We start from the raw sequence: 25,168 nt of genomic DNA, 5'->3' as shown, positions 1-25,168 counted from the left end.
GCATTCAATCTTTCTGAGCATCAGGATCTTTTCCAATGAGTCAGCTCTTCGCATCAGGTGGTCAAAGTATTGGAGTTTTAGCTTCAGCATCAGTCCTTCCAATGAATATTCAGGATTGATTTCCTTTAGGATTGACTGGTGTCATCTCCTTGCAGTCCAAGAGACTCTCAAGAGTCTTCTCCAACACCACCATTCAAAAGGATCAATTCTTCAGCACTCAGCTTTCTTTATAGTCCAACTCTCACATCCATACATGACCACTGGAAAAATCATAGCTTTAACTGTAGAGACCTTTGTTGGCAAAGTAATGTCTCTGCTTTTTAATATGCTGTCTAGGTTGGTCATAGGTTTTCTTCCAGAGAGAAAGCATATTTTAATTTTATGGCTGTAGTCAACATCTGCAGTGATTTTGGAGCCCAAGAAAATAAAGTCTGTCACTGTTTCAATCATCTCCTCATCTATTTGCCATGAAGTGATGGGATCAGATGCCATGATCTTAGTTTTCTGAATGTTGAATTTTAAGCCAATTTTTTCACACTCCTCTTTCACTTTCATCAAGAGACTCTTTAGTTCTTTGCTTTCTGTTATACGAGTGGTGTCATCTGCGTATCTGAGGTTGTTGAAATTTCTCCCGGCAATCTTGATTCCAGCTTATGCTTCATCCAGCCCGGCATTTCGCATGTTGTACTCTGCATTTAAGTTCAATAAGCAGGGTGACAATATACAGAGACTTGACATACTCCTTTCCTGATTTGAAACCAACCTTTTGTTCCATGTCCAGTTCTAACTTGCTTCTTGACCTGAATACAGATTTCCTAGGAGGCAGGTCATGTGGTCTGATATTCCCATTCTTTAAGAATTTTCCACAGTTTAATGTGATCCACACAGTCAAAGGCTTTGGCGTAGTCAATAAAGCAGAAGTAGATGTTTTTCTGGAACTCTCTTGCTTTTTTTGGCGATTCAATGAATGTTGGCAATTTGATCTCTAGTTCATCTATATTTTTATAGATTATCCAATATTTTCTTATTTTTAGGATGAGAGCAATGTTCTCCTTTGGCTTTGTACATCCTAAGCAGAAATGGAAATCTATGAAACATTTTAAAAATAAAATATGTTTGTTGTTGAGGGATATATTTTCCTTCATCGTAGAAGTTCAAAATAGACACTGGAAATTCCTATTATAGCACAAAACAGAATCACTCCCCAGATATGTAGGTAGGGATAAACCAAACTTCAAATCTACAATCTGGCTAATATAGCCATCCACAAACAGAGGAGAAAAAAACCAAAAAATTATTTTTGAAAAATAATATAACAGTACAACAAGGAATGTTCATTCTGTGCATAAAAGGGGGAAATTAACAGTTATATAAGTGTGAGATAGTCTGGGATAAGTAAAAGTTAGTAATTTTTTACCTAGAAACCTCATGTTTTTAATATGTTAATGTATACTCTAGATATCTAAAAAATATCTACTTAGTAGTTTTAATCTTATGTGGTCAGTAAATCTCATTCCCCACCAATAGAACAAAGAATTCCCTAGTACACAATGTAAGATATGCTAGTTCAGATATTTCTAACTTTGTAGGCATTGAATTTTTTGTAAGATTGCTTCATTTTTATGACCTTAATATTGTGTTTAATTCTTTATGTTCCAGTTCTATCTTGATGAAATTTCTTACAAAGTGATAAATCAGTATATTGTAAAAAAAAAAAAAAATGAAACAAAGTGTTGACAATATGACTCATTTTATATTAGCAAACTTTAGATGAATTCTATCATATTTAACACAAAATTTAATTTTATTCCCCTTGCATTCTCTTTAGTCATATCAACCATACTGTGAATGCTGCTGCTAAGTCACTACAGTCGTGTCCGACTCTGTGCAACCCCATAAAGGGAAGTCCACCAGGCTCCCCTGTCCCTGGGATTCTCTAGGCAAGAACAGTGGAGTGGGTTGCCATTTCCTTCTCCAATGCATGAAAGTGAAAAGTGAAAGGGAAGTCGCTCAGTCGTGCCCGACTCTTAGCGACCCCATGGACTGCAGCCTACCAGGCTCTTGCATCCATGGGATTTTCCAGGCAAGAGTACTGGAGTGGGGTGCTGTTGCCTTCTCCAATACTGTGAATAAGTCAAGTTAAATTGGGAATAAGTCAAGTTAAATTGGGGCAGAATCATGTTTGGGCTTCTGTTGCTGAGATAATTTTTTATGTCATATCCCAAAGAACCCTTTCAAAATATCTTTGGTAATTTTTATACCAAGAGATAACCACTATTTGTGTTGTAAACGATGGGACTGGTAAGTAGGTGAAATGGTCTTACTAATAGACTACTTTGATACCTCAGTAATATGTTTATTCTGCAATGAGTCAATATACTCATCTTATGCTGCCTGAATTATACTCCACAATATTTAAAATTTTTTATCATTTCACTTATAAGACAATTTATTTATTCATAATTAATTAAATATTTGGATTCACCATCAATTTACAGGACCAACAAGGAATAATGGATTTATTATATCTGACTATACTGATTACGTACTCTACCAGTAAGAAGTGAAATGAAATGTTTAAAATGTAAACACTACTTTGAAGTAAAGCCTGTAAAGCCACTATGTGTGTGTAAATGACTAACTATTGACCAAACTTTTGTTTCTCTATTTAAAGTTTTGCCCATGATATCTGCTATAAAATATATTTTAGGCTAAAATGTACACTTTTCTATCTGCAGCGTATTGCACAAACATATTTTGTATCTTAGCTAGAAGATACAAGCCAGAAGTTTAGCTACTTCTGTGCCCAAGAAATAGTTTCAAAAGAAACAGTTAATTTCAGAATTAAAATGGTTAACCATGGGAAAATAAAAAATATGATTTTAAAGGGTCAGGTAATTGATATTTATTATAGTTGACATCATGCATTTCTTTTTGCATTTGACCTATTTGTTAGACATTTGTTTCAAATGATACGCCACACCAGAAGGATCAATCAGATAATTCATAGACAATTTTCATCTTCCATGGCCAAGTGAAATTTCTTAACTCAAGACGTATAAAATATTTTTTCTGTAGAAAAAAAGATATAGCTAAATAAACCTCATTTTAAAACTTTAACATTTACAGCAAAAATTTGAATGCTATATCACAGTGTTCTAATTATCCCTATCATAGGATTGACTGTCATATTATTAAAGATCATCCTATTGATGTTTAATTCTGAAGTAACTGATAAAATTTCAGAAGGCATGAATAAAGCAGAGATAAGAGCATGATAATAGATATTTACTATCTTTGTAAGCTATAGAAGAAATAAAACTTCAGAAAATCAAGTTACCAAAAAAAGGTCACTTAAAGTATCAAGTTTACTTAAATATAGTAATTTGATGAATATGGGTTAATTATACTCTGGTAAACTGTTAAGTATTGAGACATTTCAAAAAGTAAGCTGATTAAATCTACAACAAGCATGGCTGCCATCTTGTGGGGACAGGAAATAATGTAGTGAGGGGCCAATCTCAGTAAAGAACCTCTGTTGGCGTGTAAGTCATCATTTGACCTCCCTATACCAACTTCTTGGTATTTAATGTTAATATTCCACTTTAAAATTCCATATCAACATCTAGACAGAACAGATAAAAGGTCTAAAGTAAAAGAGGTCTACCAATATATATAACTGAACTCTTGTTACTAAAATTTCAACATCATGGCTAATGTATGGACAGTGGAAAAGTTATGAAATTCAAGGTTTTGACTTGAATTAACTTTAATAATAGATGAGTTTGATAGAGTGCTTATATTTTAAAAATTATCAAATAATCTAGTTGCAAAATTTGGTTGGAATTTGCATCACATTGAGTTAGAAGAAAATATGACTTTGCTCTGGTAAAGCAGCTTTACAGATTTAGGGAAAGCTTTGAAAGGGAGGAAGGAATTAAGATATTAATGTGGAGGGAAGGAAGGAAAGAAGGAAGAAAGATAGGAAGGAAGGAAGGGAGTGTCACCAATCACTAGTGTTATGGGTAAAACAGTTTGACAGAGTAGAAAGTGATGAGTCTTGAAAGGCTGACCTAAAAATAAAAGAACATAGTATACCCAGTGTGAATATGTTATTATGGTATACAGGAATATGTGTAAGAATGATTTTCTTGGAGCATATTTAAAAGTAAAAAAATGTGTTTTCTAAGTTCAAGTCCTTAAACAAATTATCAGTACAACTTCTAGGGCTAAGTTTCTCATCTTTTTCTAGAAAACCAGACACTGAATAATAGAGGCCTTAAGGTCCCATTGAGTTCCTAACTTCTTTGATCTACATAGTATAAAAGTTGCCTTTTCAGCCTCTCAAACAAACAAAAATTCCTTTTGCACTTCTGCAAATGAACAAGTCGATTATAATTTTACGGTCATAATTTATTACTACTTGCATATATAGTCAGTTATCGCTCTTATAGATTTTTTTCTTTAATATTTATGATAAAGTTACATGATACTTAGACATCTTTTGTGTGCCTATCTGTATTTATAATACTAATCATACACTTATGGTGAATTAGAAAGAAGGACCAAAAGGCATTATACTCCATTTATTTTCTATGATATTCAAATTAATTTTCTACTAATTTTTAAGTACACTTCTCATATATTTACAGATTTTTATGCTAAAACAAAATAAATCTCTCGAGTAACTGAATATTATTGAAGAGTTCTTTAAAAATGATTAATGTAAGTTGACTTACTGATGTTATAACATCCTATGAGCAGTTAATTTTTAAAGTTAAGACACTGGTATTTTTAGTATTTTTTTAAAAGTGAAAATGAAAAATTTGTATGTTCCCAGTATTTTCATTAAGTTGCCTTCTTTACACATAGTACATTGTAACAATTAAAGGAGATTGTAATTTCATGTCTCCTCAACAATAAATGAACATGCCTCCAAAATTATGTTCTTTCATAAAAATCATTATATTTTCCATTTTAAAGTTGCTAAGATTATCGAGCATTTCTTCAAATTATTGATGTTCACATCACAACTAATGACTGAATGAAGTGACAGTCTTCACATCACACAGAAACAATAAATTCATAAATCATAGTTCAATTACATTTTTATTCCAAAAATTAATCATTGGTTATAAAACTTTGGTAAATGAAAGCCCTGTTTTTTTTTTCCAAAATGTTATAATGTCACAGTTTTGAATTTCAGTGCAGCAAACTACTTGTGTGATAACGCATGAATTACAGCTAAACTTAGCTGTAATTAGCCTTTACTAGACTAACAAATAGACTTCATCAAAAGCCTATATGAATTTGTTAATTTTTCCCTCTAGAACTTAACATCCAATTTACAGATTAAAAGGCTGACTAAATATTAGATCATAATATGCAATTTTCTAAAATAGAAAATATAGTTAACATAAAAATTAAAAATGTGTTTAAATTTATATTCTACACAAAATCTATTAATTAGAACTCACTGGACACAGAAATTATTTGGATGGAGGATTTTAGAATGATGAAAATGTTTTCTTCCTAATACACTAGAACAGATTTCCAATAGAGAAGATTGTATCAATTGTCTGTATTTAGCTACCTCCAGCAATGACATTTATTAAGCAAGGATGGGGCCAGATAATGTTTTGTAGTTCCTCCTAGTTCTCTGATTCTAAGATATTAAAGTGTTTTTTCCATGTTAATAGTTACTTCACAATTTTTTCTTGGTTGGGCATATACTAACTCATCAATTTTTAAAATGTCCTTGTGAGTAATAAAATATAATAGAAGAAAGCTATGAGGAGATATGTCCATTTTTCCAAAGACTTCATAATCTATAACAACAAAATATGATCCATGAAATTGAAACTGAACCCTTTAAAAAGTAAAATGATATCAAGAAGATCAATAAAATCAATATTGAAACAATGTATACTAATAGAAAAAATAAAGGAATGATGAAAATTGATAGGAATTAATCAGTGGTTCGGAGAAGGTGATGGCACCCCACTCCAGTACTCTTGCCTGGAAAATCCCATGGATGGAGGAACCTGGTAGGCTGCAGTCCATGGGGTCGCACAGAGTCGGGCACGACTGAGCGACTTCACTTTCACTTTTCACTTTCATGCGTTGGAGAAGGAAATGGCAACCCACTCCAGTGTTCTTGCCTAGAGAATCCCAGGGACGGGAGAGCCTGTTGGGCTGCTGTCTATGGGGTCGCATAGAGTTGGACACGACTGAAGTGACTTAGCAGCAGCAGCAGCAATCAGTGGTTGCTTCTTAAAAGCACTGATTTATGCCAAATTCAGAAGAAGGTGATGAATTTCAAGTAAACCAAGGGGCTCTATGTAAAATGATGTGACTAAAATATGAATAAGCTACAGTCCTCACGCTCAAGGTGTCAGTGGTGTAGCTCAGAATTTGTCCCGACTCTAATACAAAAGTAGAGTGTGCTGTGAAAACACAGGAAGATGAGTTTATTCCGTATGCTGTTGTTTAGTCTCTAAGTCATGCAGGACTGTTTTACAACCGCATGGACTGTAACCCACATGCCTTCTATGTCCATGGAATTTCCCAGGCAAGAATACTGGAATGGGTGGCCATTTCCTTCTCCAGGGGATCTTTCCAACCAACAGATTGAAACCAATTCTCCTCCATTACAGGTAGATTCTTTATAGCTGAGCTGCCAGAGAATCCATTTATTCCATATGATTCCCATGTTAAAGGACTGGATATGACTTCATGGGTATAATTTGAACTAAGCCCTTGAAGTGGCTGAGGAGAGTGGTTGGGGGGCTGAATAGGTGCCCTTTCAACAGAATTGTTAACCTAAGTAACAATATGGTAGCACATTTCCCAGAATGTTCAGTTAAAAAATACACAACGTGAGTGAAAGAAATCATCTCACAGAGGTGATGATATACAATTGTGTTTGGCGAAATAATAGCCTAATACACCAGACTAGAGAGAAGTGCTCAAGTGAGAGTGTAAAAAGAAGAGATTTGCCAAATTTGGAGATAAGGGAGGGCTCCAAAGGTTGAGGAGTTTGATATCCATAAATGCCAAGTAGCAACATTCCCCAAAGATTCCAATTATAATTGAAATATTAGGCCTGTTTATACCTGGCCTCAACTACTCACTTGGTTTCCTTAACACATCTCCAGTCCGAAATGAGGCCAGACTGGATACAAGTTAACCATTAGAAGAAAGGAAGTCACAATCCTCAGGATTTTAAGGAGAATGCTTGCAGAAAATCCTTTCATTCTGGTACTGGGAGGCTGTCATTCAGTACTTTCTCAGCTCTTTCCATGGAGAAGCAACCAACTTCCTCATTCTGCATTAATGTATACGGTCTGTGGCGAGCTAGCTAATGTAATGTTTTTATCAAATGTTTCACTGAAGCATGCATTTCTGTTTCACGTAATTGTTAAATTTTTAAAATGTCAAGATCTTCTTTATCTTTTTTCTATCCCGACTGCCTAAAAAATACTCTGGAGACAGATAAAAAAATCACTGTATGAAAGGTAATTAGCACGCCCTCTCCTTTCATATATATATATATATATAACTTTATAATTGAAATCTCATTAAAAGCTTTCTAGGTCTCCTTTTCCCTTAGTGACCAGGTGTCCCTAATTTGTTTTTAACCGATGTGACTAATTCCAGGCAAAGACTAGAAAAAGTCTGATACCTGTTGGAGAATTGCAATAACAAGGTTAAATAAGTGGGGTGGCTTTTTTAGGTTGGCTTTAACCTCCTTAAGGAAAAAAAAAAAAAAAAAAAGGTTTCAACGTCTTTTCTCCTAGAGTCCTGCCTTTTTCTCAGTCCCGGTTGAAGATTCCAAGGGAAATGAGAGCACTATTTTGTTTCTCCCTTGTATTGCAGATAGGGGGAGGAGGTGGTTATTAGAGAGAAGCTCTTCCTCTCGGTTTTCCCCTCTCCGCCTGATAGCACCGCTCTCTCGCGGGCTCGCTCGTTCTCCTAGGTGATCCATTTCTAGGCAACGTGGGTCTAGCGTTGAAGCTGCCAGGCTCGCTCCTTGCTCGCTTCCTGCATCCCGCCGGGCGAACCGCTCCAAAAGCATCCTGCAGCCCGCGGCAGCTTCCCTCCTCCGGCCCGGCCCCGCTGCTAGCACCCGGCTCAACTCCCCCGCCACCGCGCCCCAGCGAACCGGCTCCGCGGGCCCGCCTCGCCGAACTCCGCTCCCGCCTCGCGCAGAAAGGGAATTTTCTCTGCATTACTATCTGCATTACCTTGAAGTTCACTTTTACTACCCCTCTTGGAGAGGGTTTTTTCCCCCCCCTACTGGAATCTGGCTGTTCCGCTCGGAATCTCCTAATCTTGCCACTTAGATTTTATTTTGGCAGCGAAGACCAGCGATTCTCCGCGGGCCGTTGGGGCGGGGGGGAGGGGGGCTTTTTCGGTGGGGGGAGGGGGAGGGGAACATCCGGCGTGAGGCGGGGGGTTGGGGGGGTGGTCTGTTGGAAGTTGCGGCGGAGCTGGGACCGGAGACCCGCGGCCCCGGCGCAGCGATGGGAATGGTCTGAGCTCCAGCCTCTCCCCCTTGCCCGAGAACAACGAGGCTGGATACATTTTTAAAAAGCCAAACTGCAAACAACTCTGGCGATGCCAAAATTCCCCTCCAAGTGACACGGCTTCGCGAAGGAGGTTTCCTCAGGCTGGGCTCTTTCTGTTACTCGCTCTGCCTTCCTCAGCGACGATTAAAAGCTTTGGTCTGGTTATAGGAATTTAGGGGGGAAAAAAAAGGAAAAGAAAAAGAAAAAGCTTGTGCTAAACTATCGTGACCTCAAACTCTTTGGACTTTTATATATTTATTTTTAACATCGAAAGAAAATACATCCTAAAAGAGAATCAGCCTAGGAGGAGATGGAAGTTTTCCCCTTGCTCTTGGTTTTGTCCGTCTGGTGGTCTCGAACCTGGGACTCGGCGAATGCGGATTCGATCATTCACATCGGTAAGAAAGGGCTGGTGCTGCCCGTGGGTACTTTGACCGTTTGGTTTCGCAGACGTTTTCCCTTTGCTTCCCCCTCTCCGCCCTCTGTGTGGTTCGTTGGCGGTGGCTTCGGTTCATTGCCCCTTCCCGCTACCCTTCCCTCACACTTGTGCAGTTTTCTGGAAGGATGTGGATGCTGAACCTGGACTTGTGCTGTTGTTTCGCGGTGAATCCTGGAGCGTGGGCTGGATGCGTGGGGTCTCAATTTACCTCAGCGTGCGTGTGTGCCGGGGAGCGCTGGGGGCTTCTAAATGTGTGAGGAAAGGAAGTTTCATCGACTCTACCTTCCATATTCTTTCCCGGATGCATATTTGCTCCATTAAAAAAAAAAAAAATATATATATATATATATCTTTGGGGGGAACAGAGAGTCATCTGCGAAGCGAAAAGAGCTGGGGTGGGAGATGGGGGTGGGCGGTGGGGGTGGGCGAGAGCTCCCTTCGGATCGAACAGGTGGTTTTGCAACGTGAGCGGGCCGCGTTCGCCGCAGCGCGTGCGGCGGTGACGGGGTGCTGGCGGCGCCCCCAGCCCCCTGCTCTTCTTGCTGTCCTCTCGGCTTTGCGGTACTCGCGCCGAGTAGCCGCCACCGTGACGGGAGGGGCCGGCGGCCGTGTCGCCGAGGACCGGGAGCCGCGCACCTCGCTGCCCGGCTCGCGCTCGCCGGCCCTGGTCTCCGGCGCCGGGGGAAAAGCGGGAGCAGAGGCGCGCGGGCTGCCCTCGTAGGCAGCCTCGCAGACACCTGCCTCGCCTCGCCGTCAACTCGCGAGTTGCAGCGCTAGGCCGAGAGCAAAGGCGCTGGGGCTCGGGGTGGCCTGACTCCGGGAAGGACGCCGAGCCGGCTTGGAGATGCTTGTGGCCCCACCTATTGGCAACCAGACGGGCCGGGACTGGCCGCGGCGGGCGCTGGCGCGGGGGCGGGCGCGGGTGGGGGCTGCGCGTCATTATCATGCACCGCGCTCGCGGCTTCAGGATCCAACTCTTCTCACTTGCTAATCCGTGAGAGCTGAACGGAGACGGGCTCTTGCAGCCTGCTCTACGTTAATGCGATGATTTCCTTTTCAGAAATTCGCGTCCGCGGGCCAGCGAGGTTCAGTAGCGCTGAGGAGAGGCCCCTCTTGGGGAATTTTTCTGGGCACAAGACTTTTATCTGTCCACACGGTTTGATGGTCTGCAAATTGAGGCGACAGATGGGTCGCAGCATCTCCCCATTCCGTCCCCCTGCTCCTCCCCCGAGCAACACACACAGACAGGCACGCGCGCGCGCATACCCCTTCTTCCCCCCAACACACACACACACACACACACACACACACACACACACACACACACACACACACACACACACACACACACACACACACACACACACTTACGTTCTGAAAGGGGAACCTAGTTCAGGTGGAGGTTGTGTCTGCCCTAGCCAGGGATTTCTGGTGTGTGAACCCGCGGAGGTCAGCCTCAGCTCCAGGGGGCTCCCTCTCTTGGTCTCAGAGGCTGTCTTGTAAACATGTCTGCCATTCTCTATCGTTTATATCAATAGAACCATATAGGTTCCTGTGCGAGGAGTAGTAAGGTCAGGGTTCAGAAAACCTTGTACGTAGTCATTTAGTAAATTAATCACTAGATAGCTTGCCTACTAGATCACAGTTTGCTTGGGGGCAACAGTGCCTGTGGGTTCAGAACTTTTCAGGGAGAAATTGTGGCCTCATTGAGAGGTTCAGTAATGTTCTGATAAGAGTTCAGAAATGACGTATCCTCTGTTAAAGAAATGACGTACATTTAATTTATATCCAGTTGTAAATGACTGAAGCAGGAATACAGATTTATATTATCACAGTACCTTTACATTCACATTGTGTTTACGAGTTTCTGCCTTATGCTCCTCATTGCTCAGAAGCGAGGGTGTGGGTAAATGCTTATTTTATTGCTTATTCAGTGGTCTACACAATAAGTACTTTACTTGCAAACACCTGCAGCTGTTACTGTCCTCTACCAGATAAATACTATCTTGCAATGCAGTCTGGGTATTTGTTTCAAAATAGAACACAACTATTGTATTTTTTCCTTTGAGGTCTATCAGTCAGTATGACATGGCTTACTTATTTATAACCTGACCTGCCACCCCAAGTTACTGTGTACAAATTAGAGATGTCTTTAGAAAGCTGATTGTATGCATTAAATGTATATATTGATATTACTGAAATAAATATTTAATTCTCAGATAATTTGACTTGAATTCATTTAGTACATTACACAAGAGAATTACCTTCTTTATAGACTACCTAATACTGCCATGAAACTAGCAAATTGATGGTTGTTTCAGATGCTTCATATCTTTTATAACATACTGAAAAATGTTACCTCCTAAATTAAAAAAAAATGATCAAGTGTAATTTATGTTCACGTCAGAGGTTAAAATCCTCTTTCTCTTCCACCCCCATCCTAGCTAAACTATAATGAATTAAAAACTGACTAGCTATGTCAAAATTTTTAAAGTATCAGTTAATAGTCTTTGGATCAGCTTACTTGGTTGAGTAGGAAAAGATAATTATCTTTAGGGGGGTAGTCTTCATTTAAGTATTTAATTGTGAGAAATATGCTTATGGCAAACATATTTTAGGACTAAAGGGATAAAAGTGATGAAACTGGAGGGGAAGTGAATATTTCAACTCTATAGATATAAAGAGATATGCAGAAATGAAAGGTTTTCACAGCCTCATGTGATGTGTTCAGGTAGAAAGTAGCTGCAATATGTAGTTCAGGTGAGCTGGAAAGATAAAAAGACACTGCTCTAATAGGTTCTTTAAATATTGAATCTTTTTGGTATTGAACCAAAGTGTGTGTATGAAAACCGTCTCTTCTTCCTCTTTGTTTTTATTTCATGCAGGTATTTTTTAATAAAATCAATTGTATATTTTAAATTCATATGTTTTTGAGCACATTAGTTGACTGCAATGATGAGATATAATGGTTAAACTCTAATAATTTAAATGAAAATATTTATTAGTCAAAATGAACTAATGTAATTACTTTGAATTTCTGTTAAATTGTATTTTAAAGATAATTGATAATTAGAATATTCTTGTTTCATACACATGTACATGCAATACATGCACAGTGTTTGGAAATAAATCACCTCAGTTGTGATCTTCTTTGCCCCCCACACAAGGAAAGGTCTTTTGACGTATAATATCTGTGCAATTTTGAATTATGCTTCTACTTTGAGCTTGTGCATTGATTGAGTAATTTCATCAGATTCACATTACTTGATTGCTTAGAAGTTTCCTAATGATCTGCATTCTGTAGGAAGAACCAAAAAGTCGTGAGTGGAATGGCAATGATGTTGTGTTTTATGAGGCTATTCAAAAGTCGCTCTGATTTATGTAGCTAGAAAGCTCCAAAGTCTTTGAGATTAGCCACGCTGACTGCTATTTTCTTCATACATCAGTCGTCCCACACTCTTTACTCCCTAAACACAACAGGAGTTTAGAGCACTGCTTTAATTAAGCAGGGATTAGGTGGCATTTCCAGTCAACCGCACAGTTTGTGTCTTGCTTCATATCTAATACAGAGGATCTCATGTTTTAACAGTTTAATGTGTGCTCATTTCTTATCTGGTTCCTGTGCCCACAGAACTGATTGAGATGAGCCATCCTCAGTTACATATCTCTACAAGGGAACACTCAAACAGTGTACTTATTCATATATTACAAAAACCACAAGCGTATTTTTATTGTTATCGGTCATGGTAAAATACCTTATGCCAACAGGGAATATAAATAAAGCACTTATGCATGTTTTTCTCATAAGCAAATGATACTTTGTCCTCTGAGACCATAATCATCAACTATGACATGTTTGAGAAGCCTAAGACAATTCACAGAATGTTTTCATCATGAGAAAGTTTAAAGTACAAAACTGATGGGTGAATAAAATGTGTCACCACATTATAAACATTATAAATATAATTGATGGCAAGTTTAAAGCATTAATTTTCATTACTGCTGCACTGAGGACAATTTTATCAAATAGAGAATGTTGTGGCATTTCCAGAAGTTGTACTGTGTCTTCTGTCAAATTGTTTTTTTTTCAACTCTTCACATGATTTGCATTGGTTAATGACAGCCTTCAGGAGTCATCAAGAACTCTCTACTGTATAAGACATTTCAGTAATTTAAGTTATCCTTTTATGATTTACAATAGTTGTTTGCTTCCTAAGTTATAGATAAGTTATATTGTAAACTTCTAGAGAGTATTAAGAAGTAACTTCTGGATATAAAATTGGGGTATACTTTATAATGTATACTTTTTTGTATCAATAATACAGTTATTTGAAGTGCAATTCAGATGTGCATTAAGTTAGACAGTGTTATTAATCAACAATATCAACTGTGACATGATTAATAAGCCATTACACTGAGGACCTTTGCTTTCTACTCCAAGTGAAATGTACATCTGATAAGTAGCTCCTATAAATTTTAATTCAAATATGAATAAAAATCAAGATCATTAACTTTCAACTTAACAATATAAACCAGTTGAGGTTATTAAGAGTAATGGAAGGTGCATTATATTTAATTCTAATCGCTAAGGCTCAGTTCACCATACTGCAAGTTTATCTCAAAAATATGTAATTTTAAAACCACATTTTAATGCAGAAGGTTGTTTCCCTTCACCTGCATGCAATACTTTAGTATTAAAAAGTAAAGTATTTGGTGCTGCTATTAGATTTTCATGATATTTCAGACAATAGCATATTGGTGAGTAGTGTCACTTAGGTTGACTACAAATATAGTGTTTATTAGAAGTTACATTTGTGGCCCTATAAAGATAATTTTGCCATTAGGTGTCACTGCATTCTGAGCTGTTCCTTTGTAGTCCTACTTGAAAATCAAATGAATTATTTTTCTTTTTTAATTTTAGGGAAAAGATGCCATTTCATTAGGATTGTGATACTCTAGGGTACAGGTGGTCTTTATTTTCAAACGAGAAAAAGAAATGCTATCCCCGACTCTTGTAAGAATTTAATTCTAGGACATATCAACATTCTATATTATCTAGATTCGATTGCTGGATTTAGTGGTGTAAATTTTTCACAAAATTAAAATACAGCAGAAATATACTCTTACACTTGTACTATCTATGGAAAAACTAAAATTCCAAATAGTATGTAAATACGCTTACTAGTGCTGGTCTAAACAGACATTATGGCAACCCACTCCAGTACTCTTGCCTAGAAAATCCCATAGACAGAGAAGCATTGGTAGACTACAGTCCATGGGATCGCAAAATGTCGGACACGACTGAGAGACTTCACTTCTTCAAACAGACACTAGTAACTGGTTAACTAGGGAACATTTTGGGTCCCAAACTGATTGATGTTTATAACATGAAACACATACAGAGCTGTGAAAAAGAAAATGGGCACAAATATAAATATATTTACAAATGTCAACCATTGAATTTTGTGAATGATCATGTATATTTTCAGATAATTTTGGCATGGGAAGTATGAAGTTTTATGTATTATATCAGTTTCTTCCACACACATACCACCACCACAACTACCACTACCACAAGCACCATCAGGTTTGTGTGCTAATATGAAACCAGTGTCTATTATCAAGTAGAAGTTTTCCTGTTTATTTGACTTGTTTAAGAGGCAAAAATCTTTCTTTTGGCATATCCTATTATAAGACTAATGGAGAATGAAACTAAGGTCAACTTTGACCTGGTATATTAGTTTTAACGTTGGCAAATCACATAATTAGAGAATGGAATACTGGGTTAAATGAATGAACAGTTTATCATATTATGTTAGACCTTGCCCTGTGCCAATATTTAATAAACTAGTTGGAATAATATATTATTAAAATTCATAGTAAAAATGATCAGATGGATATCTGAAGGATAAGGGAAAAAAAACTAGAGTAATTCTGGGATTGGTTATTAAGAAGGCATCTGTGGAGTTAGGTCATTTCAACTGGTGAATTTTAGCATTTAGATGTGGACAGAAATTTTAGAAAATGTGAAAAACAGAAGGAGGATATAAGACAGTAAACAGTGTTCTGGATTAGAATTTTGAGTGTTTAGGGTTAAGTGCCAATTTTACCAATAACTTATTGAACTATATTAGGAAGCTATTTATTTTATTTAGTCCTCATTTTTATTAACCCTAAAACAAGCTTTAGATTAATGTTCATTTAAGCTCTACAGTTACATGACCTAAAATAAAGACAAATTCCTATATTTCAGAAGAGATACAGTCAAGTATGGTTCAAACAGCCATTTTTAATAGTTAGGTTTAGCGTGAATTGAAAAAAATACAAGGGGAATAGGTGGATCACAGAACCTTAAACCTTCAAATTAAGGACTCCTTAATATGAAGATGACTTCCCTGGTGGCTCAGACGGTAAAGCGTCTGCCTAGAATGCGGAAGACCCAGGTTCAATCCCTGGGTGTGGAAGGTCCCCTGGAGAAGGAAATGGCAATCCACTCCAATATTCTTGCCTGGGAAATCCCATAGATGGAGGAGCCTGGCAGGCTACAGTATAGGGTCGAAAAGAGTCAGACACGGCTGAGCGACTTCACTTTCACTTTTAATATGAAGATTTTTTGGTATTAACAAGAATTATTGTATATTTGTTAATCAGACATTCTAGATAACTTCAGTATCAGAAGGGAGAGCTGGGTTTTTTTTTTTTTAATTTAATTTAATTTAATTTTTTAACTTTACAATATTGTATTGGTTTTGCCATATATCAAAATGAATCCACCACAGGTATACATGTGTTCCCCATCCTGAACCCTCCTCCCACCTCCCTCCCCATACCATCCCTCTGGGTCGTCCCAGTGCACCAGCCGCAAGCATCCAGTATAGTGCATCGAACCTGGACTGGCGACTTGTTTCATATATGATGATATTATACATGTTTCAATGCCATTCTCCCAAATCATCCCACCCTCTCCCTCTCCCACAGAGTCCAAAAGACTGTTCTATACATCAGTGTCTCTTTTGCTGTCTCATATACAGGGTTATTGTTACCATCTTTCTAAATTCCATGTATATGCGTTAGTATACTGTATTGGTGTTTTTCTTCTTATTTTACATTTTGTGTTTGTTTTCTCTAGGGTTAGTATTTAGATGTTACATACAGTGCTAGTGTATCCCGCAATACTAGTGTACTTTCAGGATGACTGGAGGAGTGAGTAGTCATGTTCTAACCAGCAGGGACTACAGGAGCCCTTAGAATTTACCAAGTCGAAGTGCATCAGGAATATTAGAATGCATTTGGCGCCACTCAAAAATGTAGTGTATAAAAGAAACAGCCAGTGTTTCTTCAGTGTTTTCATTGTTTTGGATTCCTGCCCCAGGTATTCCTGCTTTTACCCTACTGTTGTTCAGGAAATGGTTGTCATTGTGAAGCTGAGGCTGGGTTTACTCATTGAAAGCCTTCCTGAGTGAATAGAAGGAAGCCAGAGGCAAGCACAAGGAGCTCACAAAAAGCCTCCCTGTGTGTTAAACATTTTAAAATTATAATCAAGATCATTATTAACAGATATTTTTATTCATGAAAAAAGATTGTTATTATTTTTATTAAAACAACTGTAAAATTTTTTTTCATCCCCAGATAATTCAAAGTAGTTTTTAAAATAATAATTTTATTGCTCTGAATTTTATTTTATTGCTCCGAATACTTGATTTTTCCCAAGTAATCTTGAAAACGTGATTGGTTCATTATCAAAATCATTATAATTCTTTAAGTTAGTTCCCTAAACCCACAGGGTAAGGTATATATTATTATCAATATGCTGTATGTATGCTCTTTGGGAGAATAGTATATCATCCAACAGACATTGGATGATATGAACTACTGTTCATATGAACTTTATGAACTACTGTTTTTTAGGTCCTGGATTTAAAATGTCAAACAAGTAAACTAATATGCCCTTATATTTAAGTAATTGCACTCTCATGGGGGTAGCAGCCAGATAAATAAGGAAATACATGTTATAATGTCAGGTAGTGATAAATGCTTTTAAGAAAAATGAAGGAATGGCACTGTATTTTGAGTAGGGTGGTATGGTAAGACCTCCTGAAGAGATGATTATTGGAGCAGAGACTTGATTCCAAAAAAGGAAATTAGCCGTGTGGGTATCTGATGAAAAAGGATTTCAGCCAGAGGGCATAGCAAAGGCAGCTGCCCTGAGATAAGACACTAAGGAATCTGCTTAATTCATTTAAGGAACATCTTAAAAGTCAGTGTGAAACAAATGTGTAGAGAGCAAAGCAGAAAGTAGAAGGAAATAAGTCTAAGAGGCAAATTGGGAAGATCCTATCATAGCTTATAAGTCATGATATGGTATTTAGATCTGAGTATATAGGATGCCCTCTGGAGAGTTGAGATCAAACACATGCTATGTAAAACTTTGTGTTTTAGAAAGATAAGTATATCTGCTTGGTAGAACTGATTGAAGTAGTCATAGGAACATTATTATGTACTACCATTTGACAGTACTAAATTGAACTATTCTAATAGTTTGTTGCTGAGTTAGTTGAGCAGTTTAAGATTGTGGATGTATTTTGAAGTTTATAAAAGAAATAGGATTTTCCAATGAAACTTCTGCTGGGAGAAATCCAGAGACAATAATGAGGTTTCTGAAGTATTTTGCCTAAGCAAGCAGGTGACTAAAATTGCAAACATGGGGCAATGGGTAAGTTTTAGATAAAAGTCAAAATTTACATTTATTACATTTGATATTTCTATTAGACATCAAATTTGAGAATTTAAGTTGGTAATTGATTACATTAGTCTAGAATTTCAGGGGGAAGTTAGGAATTCAAGCTGCACATTAAGAATTCATCATTACAGACATGATCTTTAAAGCAATGGGAGAGGATAGTACACTTAAGGAATAATTATGCAAAAAGAAGAGGTCAAAGATTATATACCAAAGGGTGTTCCAAAGTGTAGAGGTCAGGGTGAGAATCTAGGAGAAGAGAAAGATGTGTGACCTGTGAGTTAAGAAGAAAGCTAGGAATATGGTGTGTTCTGTAAGCCAAGCGAGGAAAGTATTTCAAGGAGAAAACCAGAAATTCTGTCAAATTTTATGGATGAAAACTGAAACTTGACTACTGGGTTTAGAAATGTTGAGGACAAAAGTGACTTTGACAAAATTGCTTTCAGTGCACTGAAGTGACAACATACAGATTGGCAAGGAATCAAAGACTTAATGGGACTTGAGGAATTCTATGAGCTTTGCTTTAAGGGACAAACGGGTATGGTGGTGGTGGGAATACGAGGTAAAGGGAAGATTTTGTTTTTAATGATCAAAGTTTGGATATTTAGTAATTTTTTTAAAGTTTAAATCATAAGAAAATTTTCAGTAAGAGGATTCAAAATAAAATGTTCATTTTAATTCAGTCCTATTGGATTCTTGAATTTAGATAACACATGTTCAAATAGCATTGTGTTTTTGTTTTTGATTGTTGTTTATGTTTTTTTTTTTAGTTTTGTAATCTCTGGCCAAGTGATACTGGGCCAATGCCAGTGGATTTAGACAAAGAAACTTATATTAATATGTCCTCTCTGAAACAGAATCAGTTAGTTGTTCTGCAGTTTTGCTTCATGTGGTTTCCCATATTAGCACTCAAATTTAGACAAAAAATTTTTACCTGAAATTATGAATGTATTATATTTTATGGAGTATTGATATACCATTACAAGTAGAATCAACATTTAGTATTTTAGTATTTGTTAATTTTAGGGACACACCATATTCCTATATAAATGGCATTAAAATAACATTAAGATAGCATAAAAGCCTCTCATTAAAATAGACACATTTGAATTGAATAAAAGTTTCCTCTAAGTAAATTTTATTATGCATTCAATTTACTTAAATCAGTTTGGAACCATTATTGAGTGTAGTTTTTTCAAAAGGCAGTACATATTGCCACATAGAAGTTAAATAGATAAATTCATATGATATTAATTTTCAGTAACACATTTAAATATTTCCTTTTATGGAACTTTCACTTCTGTTTGTGCTATACCATAGCTGATAGATCTTTAGTCATAGGTGAAAATGAGGAAAGAAAATGTTGCACATTTTCTAACCTCAGAATTCAGCCTTCTGAAAATGAATCTGAGTTCTTTTACTGGTCTCCTACTAATATACATAAGTTATGTATTGATTTTTTAGCTAAAATAAGAATATTTGTATTAAAATAAGAATGCCAATAACAGATACATTTTATTTTTCTGTGTTCTTTGTCATTTACAGTGGTATCTCCTCTATAAAACATTTGTCTTATGGAAACAATGTAATGTGACTATCACATGTTTGTTTCTGCTTGGTTACATCTATTAATGTATAAGCATAGAATACATGAACAGTGAGGGCATAGGAGTCCTCTGGTTTGGGCACAGCAATGACTGATAAAGAAGGCAAGCTGTGTTATGGCTGGAGCTGAGGAACATGATTAATGAAGTATATAACATCAAAAGATATTTTAAAATTGCTAGTTCTTGCCTTCCTGGGTGGTGAAATATAATCATTTGAAAGAAATGCTTAACAGATTTAAATTCAAATTTAACTTGGAATGAGCCCCTAAAATTGGTGATGTGCTTAGTATACTTAACCTTGACATCATTAAAATGACAGGCCCCACCAGGAGCACGTTTTATATGGGCTTATTATCTTAAAAACCGTAGGCTAGGTAATACCTTTGGAACTAAACTGGGACAAGAGAGTTCTGTTGTTCTGTGGCATGTAGTTCATGGTGAATTCAAATTTGAAAGACTGATTCTTCTATAATTTCTGCAATCTGACAACCAACACAATTATGTTAGTGGTATAGTGGCAATTACTATCTTGCTCTTCAGCCCAGATTTCTTCTTTGCTACTTCTTTGAAGGTGGTAACAGAAAATAGGGAATTTTCTTCTTAGAAATACCAGCAACTCTCAGCATAGCCCAAGGGAGGCATGCCCTTTATAAAAACCATTATAAATTTCTACTTTAAAAAAATGTGAAATAAAAAAAAAATTAACAAGTCATTAGTGTGGAAGGTGACTCATGCCCAGACTTGAGAGGGATTACTCTTTGGTTTCCTGGTGGTGCAGTCGTGTTGGGTTTTGCACATTTTTTTATAATTCATTATTTTCAAGCAGAGAAATCATGATCTACATCCTCATATTCTATTTGCAGAAAAAAACATTTTAAATGTTACATGAAAATCATGTGAATTTTTTGATTCAGTGCTTACTGAACACCTATTGTGTACACAGTTCAATATGTATTCATGGAAGACCTGGGCTTCCCTGGTGGCTCAGATGGTAAAAAATCTGCCTGCAATGCAGGAGACCTGGGTTCTATCCCTGGGTCGGGAGGATCCCTTGAAGAGGGAAATGGCAACCCACTCCAGTATTCTTGCCTGGAGAATCCTATGGACAGAGGAACCTGGCGGGCTATAGACTGTAGGGTTGCAAAGAGTCGGACACGACTAAGCCACTAATACACACACATAAGACATGCTTCCCATCCTTTAAGAATTTTGAAGTATATGTGCTTTCTGAGATAGTACTTTGGAGACTGAATGTAGAGCAATTTAGGACTCATTGGATGACTGTGGTCTATTATGGCACTGGAATATGTGATAATTCACTAAATGCCACCATTATGTTGCCCTTAAGTTGCCATAAAGCAAACATATATTTCAGAAGAAATATATGGATGGGATAAGGAGATTGCCACCTATAGAAAGTCTTCATTTATAATAGAAATCTCCTTCCTCAGCTTCATGATGGCTAATTATTAACCTTGTTTTACTTCATAGGCTACAAAGTCAATGTAGTCATGCCATAGTCAGAGCTAAGGGAAAGTCTCTGTTATTTTTATCTCTTTTCCTTTTTTTCCCTTCTATGGATATCAGTAGTTATGCTTTTAGGTCAAGTAAAAGAGGAGATGGCTTTTAGATCTAGTTATCTTGTAATTGGCCTTCCCTTGTGGCTCAGCTGGTAAAGAATATGCCTGTAATGCAGACAACCTGAGTTTGATCCCTGATTTGGGACAATCCCCTGGAGAAGGGAAAGGCTCCCCACTCCAGTAGTCTGGCCTAGAGAATTCCATGGGGTTGCAAAGAGTCGGACACAACTGAGCAACTTTCACTGTCTATATTGTAATTAATAAAATGAATGCAATTCTTTCTAAATTTAATGCCACATATCATATTATTAAGCTTGGTTTCTTGGGTATGGAGAAATTAAATTACATTTTTTTTTTTTAGTTTTAGAGTTATAAGTATACTATTATCTTGTATTACTAATTGGTATTTTCTTCTAATGTATAATAACCTCCTCAGTGAAAATGACAATTTTATATTATAGCAAATAAAAGAAAATTTCCTAATAGAAAAAGTAAAACTACTTAACTTTACAAATCAAGTAAGTTTTGTTGGGAAAACATATTTATGCAAGCTTTTAATTCTGTGGATATCATTGAGAATAGGACAAACATTGAAAATTGAAAATAACAGTTTGAAAACTAACTCTCCAATATTTCTATTTTTCTCCACAGGAGTTCTTGTAGTGGTTGATAAGTGGTTAATAAATAGCAAAACTGGCTGCTCTGATTCTTTCTTTTATTTTTCCTGTCCATCCTTCAGTAGCAATGCTAATGAGCAGTAAAATGGCCAAAAGCAAGGAAGGAGCAAAGGGTTTTAGATAATCCATAAACCGGAAAATCAGCCCCTGCATGCTCATATGCACAGGCTTGCTGAGAAGAAACCGTTTTATTTTCTCAAAATATTGCCCAGATTCTAAGGCTAGAACTTGCTCTTGGCTGCTGAGTTTATAAGAGGAATGAAGCTTCCAGGCCACCAAGGAAGAATACTCTGAATGACAGTCTTGGAGCAGGATGAAAAATATTATTACTGGGAAAAGAATGTCCTTTAGGGGTAATGCTACTGATAGCCAAGACCCCAGGGATTAGCTCAGTTCAAAGTGCCATATCTACAGTGATACTTTTACAGAGAAAATATGGATTTTAGCTGTACTTTAGATAATACTTTAGATAATTTTGCAAAAACTATGTTGGATTGACTGTGTATCAATATAAATTGAATACTGAATAAATTGAATACTGTATTGTATATTCCCGGTTGGTTTCTAGCTGATGCTACATTATCCATCATTTAAGGAAATATTTGAATATATTGTACTTAAAAAAATTTATGAAGCACACGGATATATAGTGGTCATTAATATATATAAATGGGACTCAACTATTTTCATTCAGTTTGAGTGGGAGAAAAAAAGGTGGTCTTTGTAAGTTATCCTACCTTAAACATTGGCCCTCATGGAAAGCAAAATCTGTTTACCATTGTCATGAGAAAGCAAACAGAACATGCTGTGGCCTAAACTGTGGAGTTGTAGTCTGCCAAGTTGTAGTCTGGCAAGAGAGGGAAATGGTAAGCAATTCTACCATTGAAACATTGTTACAGTGAAGGATAGGGCAAGAGAGGAGTCTGGAAGTTAGGAAGATCCTTTTGAGGTCTACAGTAATTCTGTAAAAAAAAAAAAAGAACACACAAACAAACTTAGGCTAAGAGATGTCTAGCTTTGTGTTATAAGCTGTTTATAGTGGTAGTGTGGTAGATGGAGACCAGAGAAGACTTTGGCAGTACTCTGGGTGATTATTGGTGAAGGGTTGTGCCCAGCTACTGCAAATGGGAATGGAGAGGAGAATTTGCTTAGAGGGGAGAATAATTTATCAACTCAGTCATTCTTTAGTTGCTGCTGCTGCTGCTGCTAAATCGCTTCAGTTGTGTCCCATTCTGTGTGACCCCATAGATGGCAGCCCACCAGGCTCCCCTGTCCCTGGGATTCTCCAGGAAAGAACACTGGAGTGGGTTGCCATTTCCTTCTCCAGTCATTCTTTAGAAGTGGGTGTAAAAGAGGAAAGTCTAACATCATTCTCAAGTACTATCTTGAGTGACTTAGTGGAGGCTCATGCTGTTCACCAACACAGGAGACCGAGAAAGAGTAAAGAAACTTGAGTTTGGACTATATTCAAAATTATTTTGGCATGATTGTGAAGTGTTATATCCCAGACAGCAACTTCCCAATACCCTCCTGCTTCCTGCCTCAGATGGAGGGAAAAAAAGCCATTCTCCATAGTGATCAATTCTGTTTTGATCTAAAAACGGTAACTTTTTCTGGTCATTCTTTTTTTTTTTTTTTTAAATTTTATTTTATTTTTAAACTTTACAATATTGTATTGGTTTTGCCAAATATCGAAATGAGTCCGCCACAGGTATACATGTTTTCCCCATCCTGAACTCTCCTCCCTTCTCCCTCCCCGTACCATCGCTCTGGGTCATCCCAGTGCACCAGCCCCAATCATCCAGTATTGTGCATCAAACCTGGACTGGCGACTCGTTTCATATATGATATTATACATATTTCAATGCCATTCTCCCAAATCATCCCACCCTCTCCCTCTCCCTCTCCCACAGAATCCAAAAGACTGTTCTATACATCAGTGTCTCTTTTGCTGTCTCATATACAGGGTTATTGTTACCATCTTTCTAAATTCCATATATATGCGTTAGTATACTGTATTGGTGTTTTTCTTTCTGGCTTACTTCACTCTGTATAATAGGCTCCATGCAGTAAGATTAGATCTCAATTACAGGAGAAAAACTATTAAAAAATTTAGAGAAGTGGTCATTCTTTTTTAACTTTTCCTTCAGATCCAATGCACATAGTGTTATTTCCTATTTAATATGTGAATCTTTTAAAATAATTTTCAACTATTTACATTCAGAAAATGATATTTCTGCATAAGGGCCTTATGATTCTTAGTTTCTGTGTATACTTATTTGACAGTTCAGAATTATTTCTTCTAAATGATATTCAGTTCAGTTCAGTCGCTCAGTCGTGTCGGACTCTTTGTGACCCCATGAATCGCAGCACACCAGGCCTCCCTGTCCATCACCAACTCCCAGAGTTCATTCACACTCACGTCCATCGAGTCAGTGATGCCATCCAGCCACCTCATCCTCTGTTGTCCCCTTCTCCTCCTGCCCCAGTCCCTCCCAGCATCAGAGTCTTTACCAGTGAGTCAAGTCTTTGCATGAGGTAGCCAAAGGACTGGAGTTTCAGCTTCAGCATCATTCCTTCCATAGAACACCCAGGGCTGATCTCCTTTAGAATGGACTGGTTGGATCTCTTTGTAGTCCAAGGGACTCTCAAGAGTATTCTCCAACACCACAGTTCAAAAGCATCAATTCTTCGGCGCTCAGTTTTCTTCACAGTCCAACTCTCACATCCATACATGACCACAGGAAAAATAATAGCCTTGATTAGATGGACCTTTGTTGGCAAAATAATGTCTCTGCTTTTCAATATGCTATCTAGGTTGGTCATAACTTTCCTTCCAAGGAGTAAGTGTCTTTTAATTTCATGGCTGCAGTCACCATCTACAGTGATTTTGGAGCCCAGAAAAATAAAGTCTGACACTGTTTCCACTGTTTCCCCATCTATTTGCCATGAAGTGATGGGACCAGATGCCATGATCTTAGTTTTCTGAATATTGAGCTTTAAGCCAACTTTTTCACTCTCCTCTTTCACTTTCATCAAGAGGCTTTTGAGTTCCTCTTCACTTTCTGCCATAAGGGTGGTGTCATCTGCATATCTGAGGTTATTGATATTTCTCCCAGCAATCTTGATTCCAGCTTGTGCTTCCTCCAGCCCAGCATTTCTCATGATGTACTCTGCATATAAGTTAAATAAGCAGGGTGACAATATACAGCCTTGACGTACTCCTTTTCCTATTTGGAACCAGTCTGTTTTTCCATGTCCAGTTCTAACTGTTGCTTCCTGACCTGCATATAGGTTTCTCAAGAGGCAGATCAGGTGGTCTGGTATTCCCATCTCTTTCAGAATTTTCCAAATGCTACTACTGATTTTTATTTTTTTATTTTATTTTTTTGTGTAATAAAGTTTTATTAAAGTATAAAGGAGATGGAGAAAGCTTCTGACATAGACATCAGACGAGGGCAGAAAGAGTACCCGCTTGCTAGTGTTAACAATGAAGTTATACAATCCAAAGAATATCTGGAGGTTGTAAAGACCTCATCAGACCTACTCACATAA

General features: G+C 37.3%; 1 protein-coding gene and 1 non-coding gene across 2 annotated transcripts in view; both read left to right on the top strand.

The window, feature by feature from the left end:
- Positions 1-8,433: 8,433 nt before the first annotated feature.
- The window catches only part of GRID2 (glutamate ionotropic receptor delta type subunit 2), a 1,602,175-nt gene continuing 1,585,440 nt past the window's right edge, over positions 8,434-25,168 (top strand). The window contains exon 1 of the mRNA XM_061419669.1: positions 8,434-8,968. Within this exon, the coding sequence (XP_061275653.1) occupies positions 8,881-8,968 (88 nt within the window). The 5' untranslated portion in view covers positions 8,434-8,880. The remainder of the gene's footprint in view (positions 8,969-25,168) is intronic.
- TRNAS-AGA (transfer RNA serine (anticodon AGA)) lies at positions 15,402-15,473 on the top strand. The gene has a single exon. It is a non-coding gene; the product is annotated as a tRNA-Ser (tRNA).

The sequence above is a fragment of the Bos javanicus genome, chromosome 6 (assembly GCF_032452875.1).
Source record: "Bos javanicus breed banteng chromosome 6, ARS-OSU_banteng_1.0, whole genome shotgun sequence".
Lineage (NCBI taxonomy): Eukaryota > Metazoa > Chordata > Mammalia > Artiodactyla > Bovidae > Bos > Bos javanicus.
This window is presented reverse-complemented; position numbering and strand designations above follow the sequence as displayed.